The 21,971-nt window shown below is 37.1% G+C and overlaps 1 protein-coding gene across 1 annotated transcript in view; it reads right to left on the reverse strand.

The window, feature by feature from the left end:
* Window positions 1–21,971, reverse strand: part of ZSWIM6 (zinc finger SWIM-type containing 6) — a 211,161-nt gene that overhangs the window by 42,141 nt on the left and 147,049 nt on the right. Inside the window, exons 3-4 of the mRNA XM_031003380.3 lie at window positions 13,112–13,260; window positions 9,605–9,755 (exon numbers count right to left, since the gene is read on the reverse strand). Of these exons, the coding sequence (XP_030859240.1) occupies window positions 9,605–9,755; window positions 13,112–13,260 (300 nt within the window). The remainder of the gene's footprint in view (window positions 1–9,604; window positions 9,756–13,111; window positions 13,261–21,971) is intronic.

Here is a 21,971-nt window from a genome sequence, read left to right on the forward strand (position 1 = left end):
TCAATTGTAATATCAGGCACATATTTTCACCTTTATAGGAAAAATAAAAATTACTTTCACTGTTTTTGGGAAGGAGTGGAAAAAAGGGGTAAGATTATCAAATAGACATTAATACAGGAATAAAAAGAAGATTAAGAAAGGATGGATATGATATTAGTTTAAATTTGCCAATAAAGACAATAACCGATGATACTACTATTAAATACAGTGAGTGGTTAATGGTTTCCAAACACACAGGCAAATCTTTCAAATTATGTGGTCTACATATGACCCTAATGCTTAGCAAAGAATATCTTCTAGTGCATGGTCAATCTGTTCTGGTGAACAGGTTGCTGGATATATTAATCTCATCTTCAAAGTGGTGGGGGAAACAGACTTTGTGCTCTTGGGAGTATTTTGGAAGTATTCCTCCTAACAGGATTTTCTCTCCATTCCAAGCTTATATTTGACCCAAGTGCCCTGTTTGGGATTCTTCCATTCAACTCATTCCACTCTTGATCATACACAAAGGAAGACTATGGCTTCCAATCTAAGCCACTTCGAGGTCTCTCTCTGATTCCTACTTTATTAATGTTTCTCACTCTCTTCTCCAGGTTTGCTGAAGCAAATTTTGAAATTTATTAATCTAGCTGGTCATAGCTTAAAATCACAGAGATTTGGCTTTCTATTTCAAAGGTTATCTTTGCAGCAGAAAGCACAGAGAACTGAGTGAGTTACCTATATTTCAGACAACTAGTATCATTACCCTGGGTATTCTGTCAACCAGATCAAAGTCTAAGAAAATAGCCCTAAGACCAGTTATTAACTCCCTGAAGCAAATTAACGTCAGAAGCCTCTAGCATTTTACTATACAGAGTCTTTTTCTTATATTAATTTTGGAATTTTAAAATAAAACATGAAAACAGTGTTATACAATTATCAGACAAGCTTGCAAGCAGCCTCACAAAAGTTCACTTGCTGCAAATCATTGCCATCTTGCCTTCCCCTAAAGTATATAGGAAAAAGCTATTTATATAAATTTAAAAGTCATCCTTTAGTACAGCAGTCCCCAACCTTTTTGGCACCAGGGACTGGCTTTGTGGAAGACAATTTTTCCACGTATGAGGACTGGGGGCGGGGGCGGGGTGGCAGTTGCCGGGGCATGGTTTTGGGATGAAACTATTCCACCTCAGATCATTAGACATTAGATTCTCATAAGGAGCACACAACCTCGATCCCTCACGTGTGCAGCTCACAACAGGGTTCGTGCTTCTATGAGAATCTAATGCCACTGCTGATCTGACAGGAGGTGGCACTCAGGCAGTAATGCTCAGTTGCCTACCACTCACCTCCTGCTGTGTGCCTCAGTTCCTAACAGGCCATGGACTGATACTGGTCCACAGTCCGGGGATGGGGGAACCCCTGTTTTAGTACATGTCTAACAAGAGTACCTATTAAAAGCCTATTGAAGACAGTGATTATCAAGCATGCATTTATAATATCGGAATCCTTTCCTCCAGAATAATCTTGATGAAAACCCTAGTAGTAATGTGGTAAAGTCACACTGCTCTGATTGAGAAGGATCTGCCTCGTCCCTTCAGCACTCTTCCCCCTGACCCCAAACCTAGGGGCTCTGCAGGGCAGTGTCTGAACACCCCCTCTAAGGACAACCATTTCTAACTTCCTTGGGTTTTCCTCCCCATCGTGAGCCTAACGAAGCTTAAATTAACTATGATAGCATGTATAAAGCACCTTGCTTGATATACACAGAGCTGCCTAAGGAGCTGCTTCAGCCTTCCCTTTGCTTCCACTTCTTTCCTTCCTGCTCCTGGCATCCCTGATTCTCTGTGAAGCCCCTGGGAATCCCAGATGGCTTAAAATGAAGCTTCTCAGACCTCATTAATTTTTCTATGCTGCCACTTCAGGGTAAGAAATGGTGAAAGGAAATTTTCTTCCTCAGCTTGTCTTGCTTCATTTTCACTCTCGCTCTCCCCCTCCACCCTACCATGATAGTACTCTCTAGATCCACAGCCTAGTAAGGAGACTTCCCTAGCCAGAATTCCCATTGATGGATGTTTCTTGAAGGCAAGTGCAGTCAGTACTATCTCTTAGGAAACAGGAAAAGTAGGGAGAGAACTTTTCTAAGAATTATGAGAAAGAAGAGGACACCTTATACCAACGCTATGACATTCCTATTAACTACTAACGTGAGAAGAGTATCTACTACCAATGGACTAATGCTGTAAGTAGAAAGATGACATAAAAGAAAGTAACTGGAATCGATTCTTGATACAAATAAAGCTACTAACACACAACATATATAAGACAGTAACACTCGAGTGTATTACAATGAGCCTTAAAGCATCTTAATTCCTCACCAAATCTCCATGCTCTATGTTTAGCATAAGGTTTCATAAAAACACACAAGGAGGTGAATCTCCAGTGTTGTTACAAATTATCTAATTCTATACAGAAACAGTTTAGACAATGGATACTACTAAGAATTTCCAATTGGTTAGACAATAGGATCAAATGACCTGTAAAGTCTCTTTTAATCCTGAGAATCTATTTTTTTAATTCGTATTTTAAAGTTTTTCTCTTTATTTCCACTCTTCCCTATACAGGTAACTGAATGGGTAATTAAACCCTAGCAGCCACAGTCAAGAGGATAGTTGATAGCAGTACACAGCAAGTATTTATCCTAGGTTTGCCCATACATTCTCTCTTTTGGTTTACTTCTGACCCAAACTAGAAATTACTCTGTTTACTTAAAGAAGCAGAAAATAAACCCTTCTTTTCCACCCCCACAGCAGGGCAGAACTCCGAGGTCTATGACCCAAGAATACAGAGTTCTGAGTTTTAAGAGACAGAAAGCAGTAGGACAGCACAGGGAAAGAAAACAGGCCCCAGTAATGAGGACCTAGAAGCAGATGAGCCTTCTGAGAACAGTGCTGGAGGGAAGTAAAGCCTTCTCAGCAATACAACTGACCAATCCTCTGTATTTACAGGAAACTCTGAACAAGGCAGAGAGAAGCAGAAACTGAGACCAGAGTATACAACCCCATCCCAGCAGGACAGCTTATGTCAGGAAGGGGTCTGCAAAGCCTACAGAGCCATACGAAATAAACTGGTGTTGGCAACTCTGTGGTCATTAGCAGGTCCTAGTTCAGGCCAGGGCAAAGACAATGAGCTAAGGGTCTTCACCGGCTCCTTACCAAAGGGGACCTGAAAATGGGATACAAACTTCACTGTATTCTATCCTACAGTAGTACCCCATACTACAGCATGTAGTACCTATATTTATGATAAGCTGAAGTTTATTATTTAATACAGTTCTCAGTCAACGGCACGTATTTGGCTATTGCATCCATGTGCTTGTTTTCTCAAAGAACCTGAAGTTAGAGGGTCCCTGTAAACATGGGTACAAATGGGCGACTAGACTAGGTAAGCTCAGCTGACTATGGTAGTCAGGATTGTGGTACCATGGGTAGGCAGACAAGGCCAGGCAGCTCTTACAGGGTTTATTCCCCACTAGGTGAGCTTCGCTTTGACCTTGCTCTGCTCCAAGTAGAGAGACTACCTGGAAGAGAGGCATATAATAGTGTTTAACAATAAGCTGGCTAGGTACGGTGGCTCATGTCTGTAATCCTAGCACTTTGGGAGGTTGAGGCGGGCATATCACGAGGTCAGGAGTTCGAGACCAGCCTGGTTAACATAGTGAAACCCCATCTCTACTAAAAATACAAAAAATTAGCCAGGCGTGGTAACCAGCGCCTGTAGTCCCAGCTACCCAGGAGGCTAAGGTAGGAGAATTACTGGAACCTGGGAGGCGGAGATTGTGGTGAGCCGTGATCGCACTACTGAACTCCAGCCTAGGTGACACAGCGACTCTGTCTCAAAATAATAATAATAATAATAATAATAATAATAATAATAATAATAAGCTGAGGACATTGTCTAGTCTGGTGGTTATGTTTTTGAAGTCACTGACACCTGGGATTAAATTCCTGCTTTGCTACTGCGACCTCGGGCAAGTTATCAAGCCTCCTTAAACCTCAGTATTATTGGCTGTAAAATTAGGGCAAATAATTGGACCTATTTCACAGGATTGTTTCAGGGATTAAATACAACAACACATGCATTAAGTGCTTAGCACAGTTCCTGACAAATAAGTGTTGGCAACTATGTTATCATTAGGAGCTAGACCAAAATGAGAAATAAAGCAAAAATCCAGGTTTTATGATACCTGTCTACCATCTCCCTCTTCTCCACTTTTAAGTAACAATACAGAACAGCAAGGTTGGATTGAAAATCTCAACAGTTTTGATAATGAGTTTGAAGGCTCTCTACTCTCCTCCACTGAGCCCACTGCTGTCTTTGTTCAGGTTGTTTCTTTTTTCTGGAGTATTCACACTGCTTCTTCCCTGCAACACACCTCCATAAACGTCTTATAAAACCATATTAAATTTGGTTTCTACAAACCTTTGTACTAATTTGTAATGAAATTACTCTATCAAAGTTCTCCTTCATCCATTCTTGGCTGTTCTTATTTATCACATCTCCTAATGTTTCATCTCTCTACCCCCTCCTTGCTACCGGTACTATCACCTACCCCAAAATCAAATATCTAATACATCTGTTCCTCTAGACATAGCCAAGTGCTTCATACACACTGACAGAGAGACCACAATAAGACTCCTGGAAAGAAGGTTAACAACATAGCACTGACAGTGTTATGTTGTGGGAAAGCTGTCCTCTCCTTATGCCCAGGGAAGACAAACAGGTAGATGACAAGCAATCCTGATATGTGGTTCATTAGAATTACATTCTATACTTCCAGCTATCTGGAAGTTACCAAGTGTGTACCGACATCTTGTTGCTGCAAGGGAACTCTCGGAATTGCTTTTTCTTCATGGTACTAGCAAAGAGGTAACTATGTATATGGGGAACCATTTTGGTAAGCTTTCCAGTTCTCAAAAAGAAGCAGTTGCTCCTTAGCCATTAATTAACCACCATCAACTGTAAAATGTGGCAAGCTTGAGTTAGTTTGAATAACTCAACTAAAGTAAGAAGCTCAAAACAGGGATGGGGGGGTTGGTGGGGGCAGTTATTAAGCCTATTGCTTTCAAAGATGTAAGACAGCATTCCCCAGAAATTTCTCCACAATTACGTATAAAGCAGAGTAAAGCAGAGCCTTTAGAATCTTACTTCTGGTACACAGAGACTGTCCTAAATTACTTAAAAGTATCATTTTGAATGTGTGACTTAAGCATATGTTTTTCTCCTTATTCAAGAATAATGTAGGTGGTTACAGAAAAATCACTATTTGAGTCTGGGATGGAAAATGGAACAGCATTTGCGTCCATGGAGCAGGTTAATTCAAAAAATATAGTCTCAAAGGGTAGGCTGTGTTCTCTACTGCCAAACATAGTTAGATTTACTCTAATTCTAAGTGTCCTGAATCTGTATACCACTCAATCTATCTAGCACCCTACCAAGGAACATTATAGCTGTTGCTTAATAACTAGTGGTCAAACTAATCATACAATGAAATTCAAACTAGAAAAAAAATCTAACTCTGGCTATTTCTGCTCACACAGAATTAGGTCTCCAGATGAGAAGCCGTGAAAACAACTCTGAGACATGCCACCTTGTTCTTGTGAACTGAATGAGCAAAGCTCAGCGCAGCAAGGCTCTTGCAATGGCAGCCCACCCGCTCCCTAAGAAACAGGATTTATATGCTAGAAAGCAAAGCGCGTGACTCAGCTCCGAGAGAAAGTTAAGTGTTTAAAACTTGGGGAAAAACATATTACGTAACAGTTGAAGATAAAAATTTAAGAATATTTCCCTATGATAAAACTGTAAGTGTTATTTAACTGTTTCCTCTAATGACATCATTTTATTTAGGTTTTAATAGACTGGCAGCCACAACCTATAGTTTTATGAAGCAAAGTAAAATTGCAGTCTAGGAATACATTTAAGAAAAGAGAGCCATCAACACAGATGCGAGGTTACAGTGTATCCCCTCATCCCTAGACCCCCACAGTAATTAAGTGTGCTGAACAGACAGCCATTACAGCTAACAGTAGGTGTGCTCACCCCCAATCCGCACTGGGTTGTTCTTGGAAATCCAGAGGTTATTTCTGTGATCTGCTTTCCAGAAAATTTGCATGTCACAGAATAAAGAATGTAATTCAAGAGGTGTGTGTTCTATAGATTCTACTAAATATGTAGCTTCTATCAAAGGTACAACCTCTACCATTGCAATGGGGCTTTCTATTTTAATATATACCTTTTCTTATAGCTGATTATGATACAACATTACTCATCTTGAGAACACTGGCATATGTTTGGGAAAATGAACACCATGTAGAGAAAGTAAAATTAATATTTGAAAAACTGACTCATGTACAAGATAAATGTATCTGTAACTGAGATGCAATAAACAGGATCTTAAGAGTATGCATCTGTACCTATTTCATACTACATTATGAAAATCAGGGAGTAAATCACAAAAGTTAACTCATACCAAATGAATGTCATAGGCACTTATATTAGAAAAGAAAAACAGAATAATCAGTCCCTTTGTTAGCTGGAGCATGGGGGGAAGAAATTGGGCCTGTGGCTACCACAAATAAGTTTTCATATATTCACTTGAAAGAAAGAAAAAATTAAAATAAATGTTACTTTTACAATTAATTTTGAAACATCAACACTTAAATTTTCATAGATCACACGTAAGCAGGAAATTGTAAATCTTGGGGAGGGGGACACTGGGCCATATGAAAAAGATTTTGTAATCTTCTGGCTGACAATCTGATGGCTCCAAATCCATCTGCCAAGAAGCAGAGTTACTTGGCTAGCATACTCTCACTTGTACACTTTCATCAGATTAAGGCTCTCATGCCAGGAATCTTTTTTTTTTTTTTCCTGGTGTACTGGTCACTGCCAGAAATGGACCCAACGAATCCACCAGTGCTAAGGAGTTAAGCATCTGAGATTTAATTTAACAGTTTCAGCTTTATTAAGCTGTCACAGAGCGGCCCCACTTTGATAACAGTAGCTGCTCCAATTATGGCTTGGTTTAGGGTTGACAAGTATAATGATTCATTCGTGGCACATGAGAAGCAATAAAAGGTTGTTTTGCATTACAGCTTTAAAAATGTGGGCATTTTTTTCATTTAATTTGTCACTTAGCTTTTGCTAAGAGGACATTTAAATTGCAGTAAAAGGCAAATGGGGCTTTTAGTTTAAATGTAATCCCCATATTTAAATGATCTGTAATGGCGCGGTGTTGGAGTGGGAACACTATTGTCTCACAGTGGGTCCTGATGGTGACATGTGACATTTGTATTCAGGTCCTGTATTATCCATGTGGCTAAAGGGCTTCCAATTTCATTTCACAGCCAGAAGCCTGCAGAAAACACCAATTAACTTGCAGATCCCATTTGCCGACAAAACTCAGCCTCTTCTCAATGTCTGGCATCTGGCAGTGCTCAGCATTTAATTCCAAAGCAGAGCCTTGAAGCAATGTGAGCCCTGTGTAGGGGCACAGTCAAATTCCCCCATTTTATTAAGAAGCAAAAGCCTTTCCTTTTGTAGTCCAGAAGCAACTTTCAGTTAATTTTTTGGTGAATGAATATTAAGATGTGCTACTTACTGTTACTTCTACGTGAGATTCTTCACAGAACTTAGACCCCATTAAAATGGCAAGTGACCTCTGCTTGCCATCAGAGTACATAGGAGAATTTCTAGCAGTCTAGTAATGATTGGGCGGTGGGTGGGGGGCACACAGGACAAGAAGTTGTGGTCTTTATGCTGGACTGAAATCAAAGAATTTGTATAAAGCCTGGTCCTTAATTAGAAAGTAGTCCATAAGAGGGCATAACTAGAATCAGCTGGTGGAAACTTCCACCTAATAAAAATTTATACTTCTGATTGAGGGTTAAGGTACGTAATTTTCAAAACCCACTTGGAAAAGTGACATTTGACCATGAATTAAATGTGAACACTGCAAATTTTATTTGACTGTATGTACCACCAGTACCCTTTTCGGTAACCAAAAAATTTAGTTGGTATTTTCTTCCTAAACAGTCGTTTGTAATTCTAAGTTTCTCTAAGTACCAAAGCTCTTTAAATTGCATTCATTTAATATTAATTCAATAATTTTTCCTTAAATGATCCCCTTCATTATAGTTTTCTTAATGCTAATCCTTTTTACTTTATAAACCATCTAACCAATCAAGTCTATACTAGAGTTACAAAACTGAAAAAGGTTTACTTGAAAAGTAAAACATTTAGGATTTTATGAAAATACTTATTTAAACCATGCATTATACTTGTGTTATTTAACCACCACACTGTGCCCCACAAACATCATTCTAATACATCGAAACTATCTATTGTAGTTACAGATTGATTTACATTTTGATTAGGGGGAAAGGGCACTACCATTATTTCAGGAGACTCAAAGAAAGCAGCAAGATTAAGTTATTACAAGATACTTAAGAAAATTGCCAGGGAAAAAGTCAACAAATATCTAATAGTTCACAAGTAGCAAACTTGTCCACAGCCAACTTCTGAACGTATATCCTATTAATAGGAAAAAGAATATACTGATATCACATCCTTTACCAACTTGCTGCATAACCCTAGATTACACAGTGTCATGTTGTGGAAGTCTCCTAACCTCTGGGAACTTGTTTCCTTATCTGTAAAACAGCTAATCTCAAATACCCCTTCCAGTTATGGTCATTTGGTGTCTTCATGGACAACAGCATCGTTTGGTTTAGACTACACCTGGGATCAATCAGCATGATGTGGTCCATCATTAGCCAAGAAAAATTTCACTGAGACTAGGATCTTCTAGTAAATATAGACAACATTACTTCTCATAAAATTAATACAGGTACTGATATATTTGTCAAAATTTCAGGTGTCACTTATAGATTTCTTAATAAAAAGACAAGATAATAAATACATCATTCATTATTTCCCTAGCAATGAACATTGGGTACCAAGACTCATCCAAACAAAATTCCCAGTATTCTTTTAATGAACATGACTAGTGGATTTCTCATTTTTTTGAACACTTGCTATATTTGTATCTTTAACCACCAGGAATTTAGGAAGCAATAAATATTAGAATTTGCTGTATTTTTCCATTCTGAGGATCAACAGTTCATTTAAATCTATAGCAGCCAAAAATAAAATGAATATCCAACTAATCTTAATAATTCCAGTGTGGGGAGAAGGGGGAAGAAAGACTCTAAATTTTAGCTGAATCGATTACAATATTAACCTAGAAATAAGTAACCAGCTCTACAATATAAAACTGCTATTTAAAAATAATACAGCTTTTTTTTCCCCAAATACTTAAAGGGAGATTCCTGCACTTAACTTTCCTCGAGATCAGGCAATTCCCCCAAAACCCTGCTAAGGTTGTTTTTTGTAAATGCCAGCCCAAGTTCTAAATCCTCCTATGCTTCTAACCTATATATTGGCAACACGTTCCATGCATGAGCAGCTCTCTCTTCAGCAATACTACGACCATGTTCTTGAAACATCTGACTATGGTATTTATCCATATGCAAATCAATGGTAATTTGTGAGGAAACATGCTTACCCAGCTCATCCCAGAGCTGCCTGTATTTGTCAGTCATTGCAGTGCCTTGTTGCCGCCAAAGTGACAGGCGAGGGTCAGCCATGAATTGCTCTGTTATCAAGGTCAACATGCGGGCCCCATTGGAGTCCCTCATCTTTAACATCTCCCGCACCTAGTGGGGAAAAACAGACCTTTAGAAAATTGTTCAAAACAAAAACACAACAAAACCCCACAGCAACACAAGAGACAAACCACCACTTTTCTCTGTTTCTCTCTGTGTGTGTGTGTGTGTGTGTGTGTGTGTGTGTGTGTGTGTGTGTGTGTGTGTGTGTGTGTGGTGGGGGATAGGCGGGGAGATGTCAAGCCTCCATACCAGCCCTCTTAAGCAAACAAAATATAAAATTTAAAGCCACTCCCTACCCTAAATAGCAATTTAATCAAAGAAATGACCATTAATTATTTTGAATTATATTTTAGAATCCATATGAAGAAAAAATGCTCTCAATTACAAAAATGTTCTGGTTGGGTCTTACACACTGATTAAGGTGAGTAAATCGTGTTTCATATGTCCAGTAGAAACTTTTTTTCCAATTCTCCTTCAAAGTATCTCTCTTATCTAAACCAAGTACACTTTGTGATTCAAGATTACACTCCAACAAAGTAGGCATTCATGCTTTGACAAACCACAGAAGTAAAATCTGGCACTGGGAACAGGTATCTGAACCCACCTAGTATACCAAAACAGATTTAAGCAAGGTGCTGCTGTTTCCTTGCATAAAATGAGATGCCATAATTTTAGTAAGATGCCATAAGTTTGCTAGCCTAAAGAAATACAATATCAAAACAAACAGGACAAACCGTTTGGCACCTTCCTGACTCTCCAACTGATTGTACTTACCATCAGAGAAGCACAGCCTAATGCAGAGTCCATTGAGAACTCAAGAAATCTTCTAAGTAGATCTGATAATGTGTATAATAATAACACTTGGCCTTTAGTTTTTTTAGGAACAGCTTTGTTGAGACATAATTCATATACCATACAATTCACCAATTTAAACCGTACAATTCAATGGTTTTTAGTATATTCGCAGTTGTGCAAATCCTTCAATTTTTGAGATAAATTAGTAATTGCATAAAGGTTCTCTCTCACTTAAGTTTTTTATATAAAGAGCAGCAGCATACTTCTATTCACTCAGATGGGGTTGTTTTTGCAATGGTAAAAGAAAATGGACAGGCCTGTTAAGTTCAAGAACTCTCCTGCTCTATATGGGTGATCCATGAAGCAGAATAATAACCACAGATCTAGTAAGTTAACTTTGCCTCTCAAGTTGGAACTTTAAGTTTTGTCCATTACTCTTGTGCTACATTTCCCAAATAAAAGAAAGGAAAAAAGAAACACAAGGGTAAGCCTCTCTGCAGCAAGCCCTAAATGAATCCATCCACTTCAAAAATGTATACTGCTATGTATTCAATAAGTAAGAATCTCAGCTGTAATTTCCCCGTAAGAAATTACTGGAGCAAGGTCACAAGCAGTAGAAAAGGTGGGGTGGTTGGTCCTTCTTTCAGGACTCTCTATGTGAAGGGCAAGGAAAGGAGAAAATAGTAGATCTTCAATAAAGCAGCCCAAATCTAGAATAGATCCTGCCTGAGGTCTGCACCCTCAAGAAATGTAAATTCCTCACCTGCTTTAGAATTTGAGCTTTATAAATAACTCAAAAGCACTTCTACCCTGAATCACAAAGGTTGTGCTTCCAAGAGCGTTACTTCAGTATTCCTATAAAGGAGTTTGTTCCCAATATCAAAGTACTAAAAACTCATTAACAGGTGAAGATGGAGGAAGAAAAGGAGTTGCCATTTATTGGATACAATGTTAAAGAGTTTTACATTGATACTTACTATTTAATTTCCACAACAACCATGTAAAATAGGCCAGATTATAATCCCCATTTTATGAATTATAAAACCAAGCCTCAGAGAAGTAAAATAACTCGCCCAATGGACAAGGGGAACAGCTTGGATCAGAACCCGTATCTGTCTTAACTTCAAGTTAAGCTAATTCCAAAATTAGAGGTTGCTATTACTTCATATGGCATACATAATGTGTATATAATATATAGGGATAAAAAGAACAACTGCACACCAGGCTAATAATACATCTTTTGAACTGTTTCTAACATAAGAATATATGAAATACTTCCTGTGTGTCTAAATATACTAAACCTTTTACATTATTAGTATTTGTGGATTTGATTTAATGTTTATTTTTTCTGGTAGATTTCTAACCTATTACACAGCAACAGCAATGAAAATAAACACTTTACTCTTAAGTATATAAAACAGAACTCTCTATTTAACCAGCACTCATGTACATCTATATCCTAATGGTAATTAATTTTCAGACTGTTGACACAGAGGCATGACACGAGTTTGAAGTGCCTGTGAATCACCAAAGAATGCTTAAATCATGTGTAAAGTAGTATTAGAGTTAAATGTATTTTATTGTAATCTAATTCTGGGGAAATTGGCAATCTACATATGGTATACAGGAAAAATCTTTATGAACATGGTATTGGTTAAGCAGAATACACTATTCCTGGCCATACCCAGTAACAGGGTTTACTCTAATTCTTTTGAACAAAAAAAAAATCTTTTAATTATAACAAATATTAGAGAAGATATTCAACAAAAGCATCAATGAACAGCTATCTGTTCCTTTAAAACCAATGTTAATACATTAATCATAATGATGACTATACACCCAATGAAAATATAATGATTTAATATTATTCAAAAAGCATTTTATCCAGTATTTACAAATGTGTGTATGGTACTGAAACTTCTGTATAAAGCAAAACACACAGCTTCCGCTCACAAGGAACTTATGACCCAGATAATTTAAATTATTGAGCCATCAATTTTTAATGATGAAGATGAACAGTAGACAGCATCATTTAACACCATTATCACAACAGTTTTAGGAGATATGTTATTATTAGCTAATTTTCTGAATGAGAAAATTAACAAATAATTTGCCAAGGTTTATATACTTAGAAAGATCTAGAACTTGGATTCAAACTGAGATCTATATGACTCTAAAACTCAAGCTTTTGAAATTAACTTACAGATACTGACATTATTAAACTAAATAATTAAAGCACATTTTAGGGATTATAAAACTAAGTTGTCTTGGGAAAATTAACTACAAAGGGAAAAACTTGAAAAAAATGGCATTTTGAATAACACTGTTAATTATTTTGCTTTTATTATTTAAGAGGTTTTTCAAAATTGTATAAATTATCACCATTTTATTGATAGGAACTGAGAGAGACAAAAATATCCCATATCTTGTCTAAGATCACCTAAGGAAAAAATAGCTTGCATTACAATACAAAAGTTTCTATTGGTCAACTAAGACCCTGTTCTTTAATTTTTAAAAGAGGCTTTATCCTATTGTAGACATGATCATATTTAGATAGTCCCTATATATGTATATATTTAGAATATTTCTTTAGAAATAGACAATCATACCTTTGCAAAGAGCAAATTAAGCTGCTTCCCTGATCCGTGGTACCCGCCCTGGGAAAGGAACAGTTTAACCTGTTCTTGAACCTGCTCTTCATCTAAGTGCCAGCAGTTTTCATCATCTATACTAGCACCTGCTGTTGGATCAGGAGCACCTAGAAATAGAAAGAAAAATAATAACACACAGGCTAGATAAAAACTCTGCGCTAAAAGGATTAATTAAGACTCTTTTTGCCTACTTTTTAATTCAATCTCAATTTCAATTATACATACAAATTTGTGACAAACTAAATACAAGGATCACTCTTATTTCCAGAACTTTCCTGATTTGTGCTAAGTCAAATGCAGATTACTTTAGAATTGAGATATTTCTATTTTTTAGGTTCAGAGACTACTATCTCTGGAGATGAGTTTTCTCTAAAAAATCAAATTCACAAAAGTGTTTCATTGTAAATACATGATGTTTATAAAGCTGTGTAGGCCATGCTGGAAAAAATGTTTTTCAAAGACTTTAGAAAAATAAGAGACAAGTAAACTTAGCAGAGTATTTCTCTCTTTACTATGTTAATTCAATAAGTTTTCACCATTATCTGCTGCTGTATAAACTACATGCTGACATAAGTCTTTAGTTGCAGAAAACCGAAGATTAAAAAGGGAAATCAAGCCACATGGGAACAGGCAGTGCAGCTGCTGTATTAAACCAGGTTGTAGTATCACCTTGCCAAACTGCATAAATATTTTATTGCTGAAGTACACACAAAGATAGCAGCTAAGTAATAAGCCCTATGTGTGTAGACTACCTTAGAAATTAAAAAACTACCCAGATATTTAGGGAGGTAAAGATTGTTTCATTATTTGCCAATAAAATAAAATGGTATTTTAAGGTCTAAGATTAATAAGTAATACAAAAAAATTAGATCTAAAAACTGTTCATCCTCAGTGTTTCATCTGCTTATCAACCCTTAAAAAAATACATCTGTAGGTGTGGTTTTGTATTACTTTTCTTGTCTTCTAATGATCTAAAGCAGACTCAATTAACCAAAGAAATAATCACTAACATCTGCTTAGAACCAAGGTCTACTAGTCCCTAGTAGAGGAAGGCAGTGGGTCCCTGAGCCTGCCTGCAAAAGTGTATGTTCATTCATTTATTCAGCCAGTCAGCACATTTACTGAGTGCCTGACTCAGTGCCAGCCTCTCTGCTAGACTTGGAGATAGAATAGTGGTACAAACTAGACAGAATTCCTGTCCTCACTGAATCTACAACTTAGTCAGGGGCTTTCAAATTTTGCTGAACAAGACCCACAATAAGAAATATATTTTACATCATGCCGAATATGCTTATGTGTCTGTGTGTTCATATGATTAATCTGCAAAAATGATGCAAGTGTCCTTACTATAAGCAAAGGCTCAATATTTTCTACTCTATTTTATTTTTTAAAGAGGGCTTGTCACAATTTTTAAAACTGATTTTATAAGCTATAACAGGTGGCCACCCACTATCTGAAAAACACTCTTTTAAGTTTTTGAGATAAATATCAATCTAATAACCATATATATAAATGTATAATAAATGGTAATAACTGCTCAGAGGAAGAGGGCAGGGTGATGGAAGACTCTATCATCAGAGAATTCTGACTGGGCCTTGGATTGCTAGGGTAAGCATACCTTGACGAAATGGCACTGAGCTGAGATCTGCCTTAAGTGGATTAAAAGCTAATTAAAAATGAACTAAAGGTCAGGAAAGGAGAGAAGGGTCTGCATGTGAGAAGAACTTAAGCATAGTTCTTAAGTTTTCCTTAGGCAGGAAAAAACATGGTGCATGGAAGAAATAAAAGGCAATCTATGCAACCCAAGAATAGAAGATGAGAGGAAGAGTAATACAAGATAATACTGGAGAAAAGAAGCAGGATCAGACTGAGTGCCTTGGTTGGCAAAGAGCTTAGTTTTTTTGCCTGAGAGTAATGAATGGGAATTCATGACAACTTATCCAAAGTGGAAGAAAGAAATACTCTAAATAATAAAAGATGTTTTGTCCTGATATGCATCAATTTCAACATTCCTACCATGAAATATTATGAAGCCATAAAAATGAATGTGGAGACTCTCTATGCATTACAATGGAAAGATATCCAGGACATACTGTTGATTGAAAAAAAAATCAAGGAGAATAAAAGTATACACAGTGTACCACTTTTCAGGCAATTAATGATGCTTGTGCTAGATAGACTAACCAAGAAAAGGAGAAAGAAGATCCAAATAAAATCAGAAATGAAAACAGAGACATTAAAATTGATACCACAGAAATACAGAAGATGATCAGAGACCTATTATGAACAACTATATGCCCCAAAACTAGAAAACCTAGAAGAAACAGAAAAGCCTGAGCAGACCAGTAATGAGTGTCAAGACTGAATCGGTAATAAAGAATCTCCCAGCAAAGAAAAGCCCAGGATCAGATGGATTTACAGCCTAATTCTACCAAACATAGGAAGAAGAACTAATACTAATTGTCTTGAAACTGTTTCAAAAAATCAGAAGACAGAATCCTCCCTAACTCATTATACAAGGCTAATGTCAGTATGGTACCAAAACTAGACAAGGACACCACACAAAAAGAAAGCTAGAGACCAATATCCCTGATGAACATAGACATAGAACTCCTTAAAAAATACTAGCAAACCCAATCCAACAGTATGTCAGAAAGATTATACACCATGATCAAATGGGTTTTACACCAGGGATGCAAGGATTGTTCAACATGCAAATTGAGAAATGTGATACCAGAATAAAGAACAAAAACCATATGATTATCTCAATAGACAGAAAAACCATTTGTAAAATTCAGCATCTCTTCATGATAAAAAACCCTCAGCAAACTAGGCATAAAAGGAATATACCTCAAAATAATAAAGGCCATATATGACATACCCACAGCCAACATCATACTGAATGGGGAAAAGTTGAAAGCATTCGAAGAACTGGAATAAGACAGGAATGCCCATTTTCACCACTCATATTCAACATAATGCTGGAAGTCCTAGTCAGAGCAATCAGTCAAGAGAAATAAATAAAAGGCATCCAAATTGGAAAAGAAGAAGTCAAATTATCCCTGTTCACGGATGATACAATCTTCCATCTAGAAAAACCTGAAGACTCCATCAAAAAATGATTCAATTTGATAAACGAATTCAGTAAAGTTGCAGGATGCAAAATCAACATACAAAAAGTAGTGTTTCTATACGCCAATAACAATCTACCTAAGAACCAAATCCTACTTACAGTAAGTACCAAAAAACAAAATAAAATACTTAAGAATAAATTTAACCAAGGAGGTAAAATATTTCTACAAAAAAACTATAAAACAGTGATGAATGAAATTAAAGATGACACAAACTAATGGAAAAACATCCCATACTCATGGATCAGAAGAATATAGGTAAGATGACCCTATTGCCCAAAGCAATCTACAGATTCAAAGCAATCTTTATCCAAATATTGACATTTTTCACAGAATTAGACCAAACAATCCTAAAATTCATATGGAACCAAAAAAAGAGGCCAAATAGCCAAAGCAATCCAAATAAATAAAAAGAACAAAGCTGGAAGCATCATATTACCTGGCTGCAAATTATACTACAAGCCTACAGTAACCAAAACAGCCTGGTGCTAGTATAAAAATAGACACATAGACCAATGAAACATAACAGAGAACTCAGAAATAAAGCCACATATTTACAACCAACTGATCGTCCACAAAATTCACAAGAGTATACACTAGGGAAAGGATGCCCTTTTCAATAAATGGTGCTGGGAAAATTGTATAGCCACATGCAGAAGACCAAAACTGGACTCCTACGTCTCATCATAAAATGTAAGACCTGTAACTATAAAAATACTAGAAGAAAACCTAGGGAAAATTCTCCTGGACACTGGTCTAGGCAAAGCATTTATGACAAAGACCTCAAAAGCACAGAAACAAAAATAGAGAAATGGGACTTAATTAAACTAAAAAGCTTCTGTACAGCAAAAGAAATAACAGAGTGAAGAGACAACCTGCAGAATGGAAGAAAATATTTGCAAACTATTCACCTGACAAGGAACGAACATCCAGAATTTACAAGGAAATCAAACAAAAAAACCCCACAAATAATCCCATTAAAAAGTGAGCAAAAGACATGAGACATTTTTCAAAAGAAGACACACAAATGGCCAACAGGCACATGAAAAAATGCTCAACATCACTAACCATGAGAGAAATGCAAGTCAAAACTACAATGAGATATCATCTTATACCAGTCAGAATTGCTATTATTAAAAAGACAAAAAATAACAGATGTTGGTGAGGATGTAGAGAAAATAGAGCTCTTATACACAGTTGGTGGGAATATAAATCAGTATAACATCTATGGAAAACAGTATGGAGAGTTCTCAAATTACTAAAAATAGAACTACCATTCCATCCAGCAATCCCACTACTGGGTATCTACCCAGAGGAAAAGAAGACATTATATGAAAGACACCTGCACTCCTATGTTATATCACAGCATTTTTCATGATAGCAAAGATATGGAATCAATCTAAGTGTCTATCAGTGAATGATGTGGTACAGATACACAATGAAATACTATTTGGCCATAAAAAAAAGAATGGAATCACATCCATGCAGCACCATAGATGGAACAAGACATCATTATATTAAGTGAAACAAATCAGACACAGAAAGACAAATACCACATATTCTCACTGATAAGTGGCAGCTTATGTACAGAAGGGCATGGAGTGTGTGGAACGATAGACAATGAAGACTTGGAAGAGTTGGAGGGTGGGTGACAAGAAATTACTTAATGGGTACAATGTACATTATCCAGGTGATGGATGCCCTAAAGCCCAGACTACACACCACCATGAAATCTATGCATGTAACAAAATTACTCTTGTACCTCAAAATTTATACAAATAAAAAATGATAATAAACAAAATACATATAAATATTGAGGTTTATAAAAGAGCTTACATGTCAGTATATCCTTATGCATGCCTAAAATATTTTTGAAGGACATTTTAAAGAGTACAAGTAACCTAGTTACATGGGGGAAGGAAACATCTTTTAAAATTTTGGAACCATGTTAATATATTTACGTATCTAAAAAAATCACTTTATCTGAAATACGGAGGATGAATTGAGGGGCGAAAATACATAATGCTATTCTGATGGTGTGCACACAGGATGATGATAGTTGCTTGAAAAACAGCAATGACAGCAGAAATGGAGAAGCTGACAAGATTTCATAAATGCAACAAGAACTTGGTGAGTAAGTGGATATGTGAAGTACGGGAGATGAACGGACGGAGAGAGACATGAGTTTCTGGATTAAACAACCATACGGAATACTGGAAAACTCGCTGACACACAGACCAACAGAAAAGGACAAGATTTGGAAATCGGGAGGGGCAGTGTTTAGGTCATAAGCTTAGTTTTAGATATGGTGAATCTGACATACCCTTGAGACAGTGGAGAAGAGGGAAGAGGATTTCAGGGAGGAAGCTGGATATACTATGGGAAGCAGTAAACTGTTTAAGAGCATCTAGGACCAAATCCTAAGGAAGGCCAACATTTAAAGGCTGCATAAGTAAATGAGCAAGGATGTCAAAGGAAATGCGTGGCCTCTTAGGAAGAGTTGGAGAGACCAAGTCTTCCAGAAGAAGGAGAAAGTCATTCCAAGTAGGCACTGGACAAGTATATAGAGGTGAAGCTCCATGAGAGCAAGAATTGTATCTGCCCTGCTCACCATTGCTTCCTAACACCCAGCCACTACCAGGAGATCAAGTACTGCAAGGAAGGGGGAAAAGAGGGAGGGAGAAAGGCACATATACATTTTCCCCCCTGGAAAAAGAATTCTTACTTAAAAAGTTAAGAACCACTCTAAAGCATCCTCATAAACATTATCTCATTTTCTCCTCACAATGTCCCCTGGAGGCACGTATAGATCATGATCCCCATTCTACAGGAGAAATAGGTCCCAAGTTGGTTATGACTTGTACACAGCAACACTGCTAAATCCAGTCTCCAGATTCTCTTTTTCTACTGATGAACATATTCCAGGATCCTAGAGCTAATGTTGAGCCCTGAGGTCATCAAGGCAGGGGCTGTCAACCCTAAAGCAAAGAAATATTTAAGGAAGGGTACTGGTGTGTTTGTAGGCATTTGTTAGCATGCCTCTCTTTTACAGAAAGCTTTAAGGACACACAATGATGTGAAGTTAACTACTAGGTCTATAACTGTATCCCACAGAAATTCAGAGACCCTAATCCATCCCATCTTTTTGATGCTACAGACACATATGCACACACCCCTGCACAAAATACCTATAGATTCTTTACATAAATGCATCAAAAGAGACTTTGCAAACAACTATAGAATCTTGACTTTTATTTTTAAATTCTTCCCAACATCCTCCTTTGAAATCTGACATGTCCCTCTTTATCCTCTTCACAGGGAAAACTCTAATTAGCTACTGACCATCCATTTCCACTGTTCCTTCTGATAAACTGAGCTAAATAATACAGTCTTCCATCTCGAAAAACATCTAGCCTCACAGTGGTTACTTCTCCCAATTTTTGTCATTTTTTAAAGTTGTTCTCTACGATCACCAAGGGCCAAAATCCACAAGATCTGCCCCAGAACTACTTGGATGGTGGTTGCCTGCTGTGGCATGACTGAAGGCATTTCAGCTGCTTGGGTCATATCCACATAAGACTTGGGGGCTTGGTTTGCCACAGAAATAGCCAAATATTTTAAGTAGACCTGAATTTGGTCTAGTCTTCTGTGGCCTGCTTGAACTGGCAAAGGGGTCACCATTCAGATACCCTCCAAAAACTTCAGAATATACTCCACTTATTTTTTTCATGCTAATAGTGAAAAGTGATAGAAGAATACATAAATTACTCTTAACTTGAATTACACAATGTATATTTTTCCTTAAAATTGGACAGGTTTTAAATACACTATTTATATATATATTTTATTTTATTTATTTATTTATTTATTTATTTTTGAGACAGAGTCTCGCTCTGTTGCCCAGGCTGGAGTGCAGTGGTGCGATCTCGGCTCACTGCAAGCTCTGCCTCCTGGGTTCATGCTATTCTCCTGCCTCAGCCTCCCAAGTAGCTGGCACTACAGGCAGCCGCCACCACGCCCGGCTATTTTTTTTTTTTTTTTTTTGTATTTTTAGTAGAGACGGGGTTTCATCCTGTTAGCTAGGATGGTCTCAGTCTCCTGACCTTGTGATCTGCCCACCTCGGCCTCCCAAAGCGCCGGGATTACAGGTGTGAGCCACCACACCCAGACACTATTATATGTTTTTAAAATATGACAGATTTTAAAATTGTTTTAATGGACAATTTACATACATACATACAGATTTTGGTTCAAGTGGAGAAAAATCTAATAGCAAATGTATAAATACATCAATTATGTTTTCTCAAGTTTTAAGAAAATTTGAATACTTGTTCCCTCCAAAACTCATGTTGAAATTTAAACCCCAATGTGGCAGTATTGAAAGGTGAGGCCTTTTAAGAGGTGAATGGACCATGAGGGCTCTGCCCTGGTGAATGTACTAATCCATTCTTGGATTAATGTATTAATGGATTAATGGGTTATCATGGGAGGGAACTGGTGTCTTTATAAGAAGAGGAAGAGATACTTAAGCTAGCATGTTAGCATGCTCAGCTCCCTTACCACGCAACGCCCTGTGCCCACAGAGTCCCCACCAGCAAGAAGGCTCCCACAAGATGCAGCCTCTCAACCTTGGACTTCTCAGTCTCAAGAACTATAAGAAATAAATTCCTTTTCTTTATAAATTACTCAATTTCTGGTATTCTGTTATAAGCAACAGAAAAATGAATGGATACATTAAGTTGGGGTTTTTAATTTTATTTTTATTTTTATTTTTGGTAAGCTAGTATTAGAATTAACTTACTTCTTGATAGTACTGGGCAAGAGGGAAATGCACTGGAGAAAAAAAAAAAATGGCCCAAAGTCTACATACCAGTTGAGAGGATGGATTAGAATTCAGAAGATTTCAGTTCTAGGCACTGTCTGGAAAAACTATGCATTTTCCAGCAAATAACTTAAGCTCTTCGGGCCTCCATTTCCTTAACTCTAAAATTCTATGATGTAAGAAAAAAAATTAACTGAGCAATAAAAATTAGAAATCTGCTCATGTGATATAGAAATCTTCCTGACTTACTCATAAGACTGCAAGCAAAGATAACTAGTAGATAAATAAAACATAAATTCACTCTATATACAACTCAACATTTTAAGAATAAGACATGTACCCTATACATCATAGACCAGGAAATTTAATGTCTACAACAATAATTTCCCCCAAAAGTGCAAATTCATGTATTTAACTGTAATGCTAAGTTTTAACTATTTATTTTTACTGCAAGTTCTGGGATACATGTGCAGAACATGCACATAGGTATACACATGCCATGGTGGTTTGCTGCACCCATCAACCTGTCATCTACATTAGGTGTTTCTCCTAATGCTATCCCTCCCCTAACCCCCCACGCTCCCCAACAGGCCCCGGTGTGTGATGTTCCCCTCCCCGTGTCCATGTGTTCTCATTGTTCAACTCCCACTTATGAGTGAGAACATGCAGTATTTGGTTTTCTATTCTTGTAGTTTTAACTATTTAAATCCTAACAAGTCTTGATTACATGCATTACAATGTTGCCTAAGCCTTACATAAAATGTAAGATTTGCAAAATTTATGTCTACTTGTTAAAGGCTGTCTATAATCAAAGACAAACCTCTCAACATTTAGCTTTGAGAAGGGAATGCAAAAAGAAACATAA

The sequence above is a fragment of the Gorilla gorilla genome, chromosome 19 (assembly GCF_029281585.2).
Source record: "Gorilla gorilla gorilla isolate KB3781 chromosome 19, NHGRI_mGorGor1-v2.1_pri, whole genome shotgun sequence".
Taxonomy (NCBI): domain Eukaryota; kingdom Metazoa; phylum Chordata; class Mammalia; order Primates; family Hominidae; genus Gorilla; species Gorilla gorilla.